This window comes from Scaptodrosophila lebanonensis, unplaced genomic scaffold (genome assembly GCF_003285725.1).
Source record: "Scaptodrosophila lebanonensis strain 11010-0011.00,11010-0021.00 unplaced genomic scaffold, SlebRS2 tig00000001-arrow-pilon, whole genome shotgun sequence".
In the NCBI taxonomy this organism is placed as follows: Eukaryota; Metazoa; Arthropoda; class Insecta; order Diptera; family Drosophilidae; genus Scaptodrosophila; species Scaptodrosophila lebanonensis.
Genome location: NW_022060529.1, coordinates 14,162,528 through 14,176,136, shown reverse-complemented (window position 1 = coordinate 14,176,136; position 13,609 = coordinate 14,162,528). Strand labels below are relative to the sequence as shown.

Here is a 13,609-nt window from a genome sequence, read left to right as displayed (position 1 = left end):
GCATTTTTTTTTTCTGCGCGATGCGCACTGTTTTTTGTTTAAATATTTTTCCACAGCCGCGGCCTTAATAATGAGTTTGGTTACCAAAAACGTTTTTTATAAGAGTGAAGACGAAACACAAAGTAAGTTGCCGAGAAAATCGGTCCAGGAGCAGCAGCCGGAAGATGAGAACGTCGAAGGATCAGAGGACGAGAACACTTTGATATTTGAGGAAAGCGATGATGATGAGAGAGATACTGAAGATAAGAATGAAAGCGAAGATGATAGGGACGAGGGCAAGATTGGGGAAAGTCAGCTTGAAGCTGAACATTCGCAACCTTTAAGTGTTCGCTCCACGACGTCCGATGCAAATGGACAGCCGCCGAAGAAGTATGCTTTCAAACTAAAGCAAACGGAGAGCGGGTAAATGGCACTTCATATTCCCATAAGAAGTTGGATTATTTTTGCTTTCGTCTTAGGAACATACTTACAGTGCACCATACAGTGCAGGAGTCTGGAAAAACACAGCGCATTCGCATTGCTGCCGCCTGCTTTAATGAGTTCAGCAATCAACTCATTGTGATAGACAAGAGGTGAGTGCTCCAATTGGCCTAAGTTCCAATATATTCATATATTCATGTTTTAGGGGCAACGTATTCGTATTTGACTTCGTTTGCAAACGCTACTGGCATCTCAATTTCCGCATTCCCAAAGTATGCCTTCTGCTCCCATCGCCGCTTCATAAAAGCGATTACATTGTGGGCAATAAACTGGGCCAAATTTTAACCGTGGACGTGAACAGTTCCCTGTTAGTAAACCTAAACAATATTGGCACTAGCGCAATAGATGAGCTTTCCTTTGGTACACGGATTCAGAGCTCAAAAGCTTCCAACTCATTGCTACGTTTCGGTCACGAGGCTATGCTGTTCAATCTGCAAACGTTGAATGTGTCTCATCAGCTAGAATTCAATCAGTCGCGGTACACCTTAAAACTAGCCGGTTATCTGCCTAATTCGGATCAATTCTTTACGTGCTTCACCAACGACTCGGTGCACATTTGGTCGACGGTCTCCCTCAACACGCTACAAATTGCACACCCTATAAAGATGCGAAATCGCAAGCTGCGTTTGCTGCCCACAAGCGAGAGTATACCGGAGTTTGCTTTACGCCCCCCCAATGACAGTGATGTGGAGGATGAATTAACGTTCAGCTGCCAGGATCAAGACTATGCGGATGGCTATTTGCTGAGCTATTGCTTTACGCCTGATGGCAATAAGTTTGGGCTTAGCACATTGGATGGTTATTTGCTAGTGTTAAGTACCGTCACCTTCGACCTGGATAAGTTGTATCGCCTGCGTGACTTCATTTTGAAACAGTTCGTCTTTCTGCCGCTGCCAAAAGAACGCATTTTGTTTGGCATTACAGCCCGCAGTCAAGCAATTATGTTAGATTTGGCACATACAGAGTTCAAGTTGTTTGTGCAGAGTGAGAATGCCGAGAGCTTGTGCCTCAGTCGCGATGGCAAGCTTCTTAGCGTGCTCTCCAGATGCGGCGAGGTGAATATCTGGTCGACCTGTCGCCTCTACAACACGTTGCATGCCCAGACAAATTGCCTCAAGGTGTTGCACTCAGCCTTTCAGCAGAAAAAACCGCTACCCGCTTGCAATGTTAGTGGGTGCATGCACCAGGAGATACGCAAACTCCTAAAGAGGGATCGTTTGAGTGCCATTTTGCACGAGTACGGCTGCTATCCGGAAAAGTATCGCTTCCTCATTTGGACCACGTTGCTGGAGTTGCCGTGCAATGGACGGGATTTCCAGCAGCTGCTCAAGTTGGGTGTACCACCAATTATAAAGAACCGGGCTCAAGATCTTAAGATACGCAGCGATTCCTTGAAACGTGCCGTCGTGAAGGTCTGGTCTTGTCTCGCACAGTGGTGCAAAGTCTTTGCTTATGCAGACTTTATGCCCAATCTAATATTCCCCTTCGTTAAGCAGCTGCCCAAAAATGGACTAGTGGCTTTTGAGCTGCTCGTCACGCTGCTGCTGAATCATTTCGAGTTGTGGTTCGAGTTTCATCCAATGCCACCGGCCAATTATTTAGCCATGTGCGAAAATCTTTTGCAACGACAGGATGAGCAGCTCTGCAAATTCTATAAGGCACTGCAGCTGCAGCCCAAGGACTATATTTGGTCGTTGCTATCGAACGCCTTTTCCGAGGTTCTGGACGAGCAGCAGTGGCTGGCTATGTGGGATAACGTCTTTACAGAGCCCCCCTATTTCCTTATCTTCCTCGCCGTGGCCTACAATCTCATTAACCGCGAGGTGCTACTCCGTCTGCCGGACAAATCTGCCGTCCAATGGTTTTTCCATGAACAGAATCCCATCGAGGTGCTAAAGCTGATCGCCAAGGCGCGCAAGTTAATGGACAACTGTCAGCCAGACCTGCATCCCAAGCGCTTCATTCAGAATCTCACGCCATTGCCCAAGGAAGCCTATCCGAAATTTCTTAGATATCCCAGCGAGTGTATTACCCAACATGAGGAGCACTCGGTAATGCAGGCGCAGCTGCATCAGGACATCGATGCGCGCATACGTCATCTAGAACTGGAGGAGTCTAAGGTCATGGAGCGCCTTCACAAGGGTCTGCAGCAAGAGGAGCACACGCGCCGCATCAAGGAGATGGAGAAATTGTACGAGGAAACGCTGCAGCGCGAGGAAGAGCGTCTGCTATGTCAACGCAAAATGTTGCTCCTCTACCAGAAGGAGGTGCGTCAGCGCAAAAGCGAGGTCCTTACACAGTTACAGGAATCCGAGCAGCGACGCAAAGCCCTTGAGATGGAGAAGGAAATCGACGCGTTAATGCGCAGCATTGAGCGTGAACGACGTCGTCAGAATCAGGAAATGCTTCTCGCCGAGGATGAAATACGCAACGAGGAAATGGAAATACTGGCTCAGCGTTACTTCTCGCAGACCTCGACCGCGCCCCTAGCCCAGAAATACTACGACAATATTCAAAAGCTGTGCAGAGAGCGCGATCATCTGCAAAAGAACCTAAGGGAGGTGCGTATGAAAAGGATTTCAATGACACATTCATTTAAAACTTGTTTTTACAGATGACCATGAACCAGCTAGACCGATCTTCTCGAACATGCCCAGAAACGTCACCGGAGCTAATGGAAATCGAGCGTTCTATTTTGGAAATACAGCGGGAGTTCTGCGAGGTCCTGAACAGTGAGAGGCGTGAATAGTTGATCAGAAAAACAAAAGCACCTTATGTACAAATTATAGTCTAAGCTAGATAATATCTTTTGTCATAGAGAACCTTTTGTTAGTGTACTATAACTATAAATTTAGATAAATACATAAATGTGCATTAATATTATTATCATTTTTTGTAGCTAGGATAAGAGGGGGAAACCCGTAAGGCTTGTAGTTGTACATGTTAGATTAATCTTATATCAAGGTCTTATATAAAGGAAATATGAAAATACAGATTTGTTAAAATTGTAACATGACTAAGTAAACTAAAAAGCGGGTGGGCTTTAAAAATATATTTAACATATCACATATCGATCTATGAGCTGGAGGCACCACAAGGGTTTTCTATCAATCTATGGTTCTGCTGGGGCTGGGTCTCCGGTTGCTGCTGCACACTAGAAGACACTACCATTTTAGGCACATTGATTACTAGATGAATGCTGGACGGCGGTATTTGAATCTGATGGGGCACAACTGCAAGAAAGAGGAAGAGAATGCAATGATTTAACTCAACCGGAAGCGTATTTTCCACCTACCGCCTGTATTGCACTTGTTGCTGTTGTTGTTAATGCTATTCTTTAATGCCTGTTCCAACTCGGCAATTCGCTCCCGCAGCTTGCGGTTCTCCACTCTTAATTGGGCGTGTTCATTGCGCATTTTGTTACGATACCTGGAGGCAGCCGCTCGTCGCCGTTCCATGCAATCCTCGGTGCGTGTGGGGGCTCCTTTGGATTTGGGAAGCTTTGTCTTGGCTGCCACGTAAGTGCTCTCCCTATTCCTATTGCTGTTGCTATTCAGGATTGCCTTGAGCCGCTCCTTGATGGGCAGCTGTGAGGTGGGCGTCAGACTGGCGCTGCTGGGCTCATGAGGCTGCGGTGTGCTGGGCACGAAAATAGCTGGCAGGGGTTTGCTGGCTGTCGTCGGCACAGCGGCGCTAGTTGTCAGTGGCGTTGTGATGCCTTTGGGCTTCGGCAATATGAAAGGACGCACTGTTTGTATTGGTATGGCACTGGTCAAGGTTTTGTTCATTCTGGCTGGGGTGGGCTCCACAGTAACTGCGGTGGCGGACACAGCCTGTGCAGGCAGCACCCAAGTGATCATTTGTGGCTGGAACAACTGCAAGGGTGCAGCCTGCTGGATTGTCTGGCCGGCTGCTGTGATGTGGGGGGACGCATCCAAACTGGCAGCCTCTGTTCTTGTTGCTTGCGTTGTGGCGAGCAGAGCCTCTACATTGGGCACGTCGAGTGGACTATTGGCGTCCGTTTTCGCCTGGTTCTCATTGTCGAGCGGATACACCTGAGGCGTGTGCAGGTCGCCATCTGTGGTAGTGGGCGTTGCTGGTACTGTGGCAACTGAGCTTGCTCCGTTCTGCTCCACAGCACGCTGGAAGCCTATGTCGAATGGATTCACGTGACGCAGGTCTTCGAAAAGGCCCACTTCATCACAGTTTTTGATAAGGCGCGTCGGCGTGGGCGTTTGGTCCGTAGCGAAAATGTTCTCCGACTTCTGGCCCAGGGACAGGTCCAGGGTTATATCATGATCATGTTTCGGCTGGCCATAGTTTTCGTAGTTGCTGAAGTAGCAGGCATCGCTGGATGTGCCCAGTTCATTGCTTTTGGAACCGCAATTGTTTTCCTGGCTGCTTTTCGTCTCGAAATCCGGGAAGGAGACGCTGGTTAGGTCCGAAATGTGGGCCTCAGTGTCCATGGCACGGCGCTGGCGGTCAACGCAATATACAGACGGTTAAGTATCGAGAGAAACGAATTTAACTTTCAAGTTCTCAAAACAATAACAAAGAACAATTTTTGTTGGTTACGTCGACGAGTAGATACACTTTAGAGCTCGTTTTTTATAACAATATTGTCAGCATATGCATACCATTATTAGTAGACCCATAACTTTTTATTGTAATGGTCTATAGTTAATTAGTGTTAATTATTAACAAAAATTCGATAACACAAAATTACATATGGATTTGTAAAACAATAACACAAAAATAGCAAAAGTTGAATTAGTTGCAGAAGGAATCATTAGATGCAATAATAGATGTACATACTTGCATAATATATAAATAACAAAAAACTTGTATTAAGTTAGTTTAGTATTAAGTTAGGTTAAGGTCATTTAGGGATTTTTTTGTATAATTTTTCTCGCTTTACACTTTCAATTGTTGTTTCACTTTTTATGTGTCTCATTTTGCTCAATTAAGTAGAAAAGGCTAAGCTGTCTGTGCTCTTAACACTACTATATCTTTATCTTACTTATAAATTCATAATATTGAAAAAATTTAAAATAACATAATAGTTCATATTTGGAATGGAAAACATCTTTATCCACATTCGTTAATTTTGTACAAAAGTCAAAATGCCAAAAAAATAATTTTGTGACTTGCATCTAAATTGGCCTTCAAAATATTTTTATATATTGTATGTTGGTCCATTTTTTCGTCCCCAGCTTCCCCTGTGCATCTTCCAACCACTATCTCTACCATGGTTAACGGTGGGAATATGTTTTTTTTTTCGCTTTCCTGAGTTTATTCGACTTTCGCCAGACTTTTACAGTGCCATCGTATCCAAAAATAGAATATGTATTTGCATTCTTCACTAAAAAAGACTTCTCTCAAAATATTTTTGAAATTAAGTATATTAAGAGTATTAAAATGGGTTCAAAAATGTATATATGCGGGCATTTAGTGGTAATCGTTTTACTCAAACTCAAACATTGTGTTGTTTTGATTTCCTATAAGTATAAAGATTTATTGTCTTCTTTTATATGATATACATATGAAATGGACATATTTAAGAAACCGCGCTTATACAAGTGCTTCTCAATTTTCCCATAAGTTACGTACAGCATGGCAGTTTAGGCATACTGTGAAATCAAAAGGTATACTATTGGCTTATTTAAGCATTGCATTATGGGTGTTACCTTATTGTTGAAATCTGGTCTCTCTATATGACGTTCAAGTTGGCAGCGCACCAACGGGAATGGAACTGCCAACCTGTTGTCGAGCGCTTATAAGAACTGATACGTTTTAAATTTAAAAATATGAACACACAATTTTGGACATTAATTATAGTAATAAATATTATACATGCAGCAAAAGATGACTCTAATTGTATGTTTACCACAAACAAGTCCTTTAAAGCACATTGTTCAGATATTTTGTGATATGACCACAAAAAGAAGAAGAAATACTTTGACATTCAGGGCTTCCTCTAATAAACTGTGTATCGATCGTCTGACATCTTAAACGCAAGGGACGAGTTTCTCACGGCACGTAGGCGCAATCACGCAAAAAAAAAAAAAACAAGGCCCAAACATTTTTGGCAATAAAGAAAACCCCATAATTTGAAATATCTTTTAAATTAGATTGCAGGAAACAAAAAGAAACACGCAAAATGTAGACAACTTGTTTTTCGAAACATGCACGCAAGCAATTTTCTAAAACTTTTGCATGTAAACATGTATGGTATGTATGTATGTATGTATGTATTTCTCGCAATAGGCCCAGTCAGTCAAACTTGTCTTGTGGGTCAAGTTCAGTGTCCAAATCCTCGGCAACGTCTCATCGCAGCACGCAGACAAGATGGTGGCCAAGCCATCGCCCCACCAACATTGGCAACAGCGGCAGAGCCAGTCAAGGAAGATGCACAGCATGAAAATTAAGAAAAAGTGATGCGTAATTACAGTCATTCTCTTTCACTGCAGCGGTCGATTCGGTACCGAAGACCCGACCGACCCGATCTGGACAGGCTGGACCAGTCAAGAGTGTTGCATGCAACAGACGCGGTTTTTGGACGGCAGTGGCCGCCAATGCTGCTGCTGCTGCTGCTGCTGCTGCGGGTAGAAACAATCAGTTTGAAGTTCGTTCGCATAATTATGGGCAATTTTCAAAGAACATGCGTTCCGATGAACATCTCTCTCTCTTTGTTGTGCTCTGCTCGCATTCAAAGTACGAGTATTGTCGGCTCATCAGCCGTCGCATCAGTCGCAACAGCATCCGCGCCATTTTTGTGGTTATATGGGATGTCCAGGCTGGGAGCATGTGTAACCTCATGCACATCCACATCCACTTCCATAGGATACGTTTCAGTTTTGCATTTGTTTCGCAACATTTGCAAATTACAGGTTGTAGCCATCACGAGCAGGATGTGCTTGTAGTATCATATCAAAATTTCTACATACATATGTACATACATACTCTTATGTATATGTATGTATGTTTATATTGCGGGCTATTTAGTTGGTGTAAAATATATAAAATACAACTTATTTACGAAAACACAACTCATGTATGCACAACCCCGTTAATATGTTGCTTGCCTTGGCGCCCCTGTCGCGCTGCACTTAAATAACTCATAACGGCATATGCAATGTGCCAGCTCTGGAAACGAAGGGTGCTGGCAAGTTACTAAAAAAAAATTTCATAAATATTCAAAATGCACAAACGGACAAGCTGCATCCTGTGCGTACTTTGTCTTATTTTGCGCCGTTCTCCTCAAGAAATTCCTAGAACGCCCAACATTTGTTTTCCGCTCAGTCTTTCGACGTTTTGTTTGCTTTGCCTAGCGGGCTTTTTGCATAAATTCGGCTGTTTTCATGGTAGATGGATAGGTAGGGGAAAAGGTAAATGACCAAACCACAATGTGTAACAATGCAGACGAAGATAAAGCTACTTGTACTACTACAACAAACGATAAGCAGCTATCTGTTAATCGGCTTGATAGTTCCTTGATATGATTAAAACGCAAATTGAATTCGTAGTTTAGGGTAATAAATATTCCTCAATCCAAAATTATACGTTTTTCTATAAATAAACTTACTTCTAAGAGAGCTATATTGGAATTATATGCCTTAGTCTGAATATAGTGTATAGGTTAAGCATATTTATCTTGTGCTGAACGGTGTTATACATATTTTATAATAAAGTATTTAACAAATGTTATAATAACGATCAGTACACACATGCATATTATAATCGATGTTTTAAAAAATTAACTTTCCATAGAAAAAAAGCTAATAGTAGGGAGAAAATCAAAAAAGATTTTTGAAAATACAAAATGTTTATATATCAAGAGAGACTGTCATAATATTTTATTTAATGTTGTTAATCAATAAAGTACTCGTAATATTCACTTTTGATGAATATGTATGGCTTACTTAAAAAAAGGATTATATACAGTTTTAACAAGAGAGAACGCTACAGTCGAGCAAGCCCGACAGTGTAATACCCTGTACCCAGGTAAACTTCCGTCACTGAGTTATATGCGCCCATAGCGGCAGCAAAAAGAGGAAGAAGAAGAGCGAACTTGTTGCTGCAGTTTGGGGGGGTTGTACTGGCGAGAATTTGTTTCGCTAATAACTTTTCTTAGAATTGACCGAATTTAATCAAATTTTGAACAACAGTAGACAATTATATATAAATTATGTGTGCAAAGTTTGGTTTAGGTAGCATTTGAAATGTGGACGCTATTGACGAAATTCTGCAGCGGGGGAAGGGGGGGAAAATTAAAAAAAAAAAAATAAACTCGTCCTTACTCGGACCTAGGAGAATCTGGATGCCAACTTTGGTTATTCTAGCTTATATAGTTTCTGAGATCCTCGCGTTCATCCAGACGGACGGACAGACGGACAGACGGACAGACGGACGGACATGTCTAGATCGATTTCTCTCGTCATGCTGATCAAGAATATATATACTTTATGGGGTCGGAGATGCTTCCTTCTGTATGTTACATACTTTGCACAAACCTAATATACCCTTTTTACCCTACGGGTACAGGGTATAAAAACAACGACGCGTTTCAGCTACGCCTTTTAAACATATTAAGTGTGATATTATATATGAAAATATGAAGATCAAATGCTTAAAAATCTAAAATTTATATTACACACTATTACACACTTTAATGAAAATATCCAATAATTTATAATACAAATACACAAAGAAATGTGACCGCCCAACAAAACATGAATAATGTTCGATGTTTGTACAAACGATGGATCGACGATGTAAAAAACCATCGGCAAATATCGATGTATCGTGGGGAAAACATCGTCGATGCTCGAGACATCGATGTTTTTTTAAATCCCTAGCCTGGCCCCTACTATACTGATGAAATCCCACGGCAGCCAGCTAACTTACTTTAATAAGATTCTAATTGTTAGCATTTATATTTTTTGGTACACTTGTTAAGTTTGGCTTCCGTGTAATAGTTAGTTAGCATATTAAAAAAAACACTTGTTTTAAAGTTTTAAAGCAAAAATAATCTTGTCCTCCTTGTCATACTTTATCGAAAACTTCAGCAGTCATAGCACTGGAGAATGTTTAATGATATTCAATAAATAAATTGGATAAGCTCCCTTAGGTCTACGCCAGTCCTCCCTTGAGGATAGAAAACTCAGAACTCAACTCATACTGTCCCTGCGGACGATAAGTTGGATTTCTTCTTCGTGAGAATAAAGCTATAATATCGGCTTATATAGTATACTATACATACATAAATAGAAGTACATATATATGTATGTTCGAGTCATTGTTGTTGCCTTTGCTTGGCACTTTTATAGTCAAGTTTTGAGCCTAACTTGGCGCTCGATAATAATTTCATAATTATAGGTTATCTGGCAGTTGAATTCGTAAATAAAAAACAAAACGACAGCGAGCGGCAAATAAAGAAACCAAAACAAGAGCAACGCTTAAGACTTTATCACTGGATTTGTTGCTGCCTTAGTTTTTGCACCGCCGCGTCGTCGAGATTGATTGTCGCTAATGGGCGTGATGTGGCAGCGGTTCCAGTGAAATTTCCTGCCCGCCAGAAACTTGGCCAGGCGGTCGGCCACTCCGCGACACAGCTAATTGTTTAATTGCAATGGAGCAGAGAGTGCTCGACACGCCAGCAGTAGATCACGCGGCATTAGTGATCAGCGCCCAGTTACAGAGGAAGTGGCCAAACGCTGAACTGAAGACAAGGCAGTAAAATGAGCGCCCAATCGCCCGCACTTCGTCCATAATTATTTTCGACCTTGACCAATAGCTGCAGGCCTTGCGTCGGTAACTGTATTTATTTCATTTTATAATTTTTCTAAGACCATATACAAATTTATTACATACGTATGCGATTTAGTCACATGCAATGATTTTCCTTGGTCCTTTAATAAATTGAAATTAATTAATGTTGTTGATTTACTATATAGTACATATGTATAAGCATTTCGACAAATTACAAATGGTCTGCCAACAATTTCATGTAAGAAAATGTGCATAAAACGAAATACGCATGGCAGGCGCGAGAATTGATTTACAGTTATGATTTTTGATTCCTTTCCTTCACATTTACATTCTTATAGAAAGCATTCTGCTTGCAGCTGCAATGCAACGCTTAGTTTTTCTCGACCTGTTGAACGCGTCGCGCCATTTCTATTTGGAGTTGCCGAAAACTCCGAGAAAATGTTTAATTAATAGCTTAAACATTAAAAAATTATGTAAAAGCAAGTGTACATATTAAGTTGTGTGTGAAGTGTTCTTAATATGTGTTTATTAATAAGAGAAAATGAGCACGACAAAAAACTACGCATGGCAGGCGCGAGAGTTGATTTACAGTTATGATTTTTGATTCCTTTCCTTCACATTTACATTCTTATAGAAAGCATTCTGCTAGCAGCTGCAACGCAAGGCTTAGTTTTTCTCGACCTGTTGAACGCGTCGCGCCATTTCTATTTGGATTTGCCGAAAACTCCGAGAAAATGTTTAATTAATAGCTTAAACATTAAAAAAATTATGTAAAAGCAAGTGTACATATTAAGTTGTGTGTGAAGTGTGCAAAATATGTGTTTATTAAATGCCGAAAATGCCGCGCGATTAATGTGCTGCATACATACATACTGATGTGTGTATGTGTGTGTTCGTGAAATAAATTTCGCAGTGCTTCAATTTTTGTTTCTATTTTTTTTAAGTGTTTGTAAATGTGATCTAAATAAGTAAAAGTGTTCAATTTGAAAATAATATTTAATTAAATCAATCGCAATTAATCTCTAGGTATATGTAAGTACGCAGCGATTTTTATTAATTAATTTTTTTTTTCATGTATGCATGTGTGTATGAGGCCTTTATTTTAGCAGACAAAATGTCACCATAACATAACAGATACACAAAAAAAAGAAAGAAAAAAACTCAATTAACAGAGTTTGCCGAATGTGTTGTATAACAGATTGTTAACTTGCCTGCATTTGAGCATTGAGTCTGTTGTATGAAGACATAGACATACCAACAAGTTGCGGTTGGGGTGGTCGGGCGCCCCAACTTGTCGCAAAGGAGCAAGAGAGCGCAGTTAGATCAATCAAAAGCAAGAGAGCGTACGAATTCTCTTAAAAAATGGTAGTTATTGAAGTAAGCATGGGAGACAGAGACGAATCGTTCGTCCGTTTTTTGCACAATTAAAGAAATTACGATTAATAGTTACAGTAGTCGTAAATCCAATATCGCCAGCAGCTCTCTCTGTACTGACAGATACACACAAATTTTTGGACTTTATTCATTTTATTTTTGTACAAGAAATTGGAAAACTGAGATTCCAGCAAACAGCCTTTGACATCAATATTCTCCACCAAGGGATTGAAATTTGCAAAGCAACTTCTTGGACTGAGTTTTTAAAACTGAATAGCACTTGTCTGCATTCAGTGCCTGCGTGAATTAGGGAATTGTTATTAGTCGATAAATATCTATGTGGATATTTTTAACAAATTGTTTAGTTAGAGCCACAAAAATTTCGATCAAATTCCTTGCTCTGTTGTTAGATCGTTGCCGCCATTTATTGCCTTTTTAGCTCGTGCTCGATGTGTGCCAGCAGCAGTTCATAAATAAGCGAGAAAGGACGCCTCCTTACCGAACTTTAGGCGGCAAACGGTGCTGAGCTGTCGGCGGCACCTTGACGCCGTGATTCTAGAGATGATGAATAGCGTTCACTTTTGATGTATCGGCCCCACTTTCAGCTTCAATTTAATGCTGCACGTTCATGGGGCTGCTTAATTGCCTCTGAAGCTTCAATGTTGCCATCGCATTATGTCCATTTCCGTTAGGGCCGCCGGGCGATTGTTGTTTTAGTTGTTGCAGTAGTCGAGGTTTTCAACTTTCGCAATGATCTTTTTCTCTTGATTTTTATTTTACTAGCATTTTGGAGCTGGCATTTGATATAAACGTATTCGCATTGGACAAACTGTGTGTGTGTTTTTTTTTTTAATTTGCTTTTTTTCTGTTTGGGGCTTTAAGGCTTCGGGCTACTACAAGCGAGCCACATCCTGTATGGCGTCGGCCGGCGCGTCCTTGGCCACACCACAACATAATTGGCGTCTGGAGGCGTGACGCTTGTGGCTTTTTCTGCAGACCTGTGTCTAACATGTGCCGGTCTTGTGTAGGCCAGAGGACGAGGTAGAGGCTTGTTCATTGTTACTTTGTGGGCATCAAATAAAAAAGGGAATGCGCTTGGGGCTGTTGCTGAGCTGCCACTACTGTACCTAGAGAACTAACGGTATTGCGAATATTTAATTGCATGTTGCGGTTTATGAATCATGGAATTTTTTTGTTCTGCCTCAAGGTTTTCAACGAATTTTCGGTCGTTTTGATAAGACGCAAATAATCCAAATTGGTTATAGTACGATTTCCCCAAGTGGCCAAGAGACCAATAATAGTTCGTATTTGAGAATGAAAGTGATTTTAAAAAATTGAGTTTGGTGTTTTATAGTAAAGGAATTCTCTTTTAGTTTCATTTGTTTTAGTTTTATTTTTTGCACTCAAAGGCTTCTTTAAGGATTAAACACTAATAGAAAAATAATATTTACTATAAAAAGAGTAGACTATCCATCAGTGGAGGCATAGTAAGCGGTTTTATACCTTGGGTATCTGTAAAGGAAATGCTTACAGTTGCTGTCGTTTTAGCCAAGAGTCGGCCGGCTTTAAGCAAAAATGCTCTTTAATAACTACGAAATTAGCGTCTCGGCGCAATGTAGAATCCAGTATGTTTTATTAACATTAATGCGTCAGATTTATTGTAAATGTCTTGAATCCGTTGTGGATCGACTTTGCACGATTCTCCAAATTTTGAATCGATCTGCCCATGAGTGGGAAAAGCTCATGTTATCAGTATAGGGGCACAACTAACATGAGATACTAATTTCGCCCGAAATTCGTAAAAATGTGAATTATTTTTCTGCGGTTTTTCCGATTAATTATGATATAGCTAGTAGGTTTTTCCAAAAATCGCTAAAGTAGGAAATCTTTACAGCAATAAGCAGAGCTGTGTGTTTATTAAACTATGAGCTACTTTATAGAAGGGGGCTCTATGGACTCTAGAATATAAACTTCTCACTCACAT

General features: G+C 40.9%; 2 protein-coding genes across 2 annotated transcripts; one reads left to right on the top strand and one right to left on the bottom strand.

Moving 5' to 3' along the window:
- The first annotated feature begins 70 nt into the window (after positions 1-70).
- LOC115634818 (TBC1 domain family member 31) lies at positions 71-3,358 on the top strand. Its single transcript, XM_030532740.1, has 4 exons — positions 71-402; positions 459-572; positions 626-3,041; positions 3,095-3,358. Exons 1-4 carry the CDS (start codon positions 71-73, stop codon positions 3,227-3,229), a joined length of 2,997 nt encoding a protein of 998 aa, XP_030388600.1. The 3' UTR covers positions 3,230-3,358.
- Positions 3,258-5,126, bottom strand: LOC115619936 (cyclic AMP-dependent transcription factor ATF-2). The gene is made up of 2 exons (XM_030512965.1): positions 3,776-5,126; positions 3,258-3,713 (listed from the first exon to the last, which is right to left on the bottom strand). Exons 1-2 carry the CDS (start codon positions 4,944-4,946, stop codon positions 3,556-3,558), a joined length of 1,329 nt encoding a protein of 442 aa, XP_030368825.1. The 5' UTR covers positions 4,947-5,126; the 3' UTR covers positions 3,258-3,555.
- Between the last annotated feature and the right edge of the window lie 8,483 nt (positions 5,127-13,609).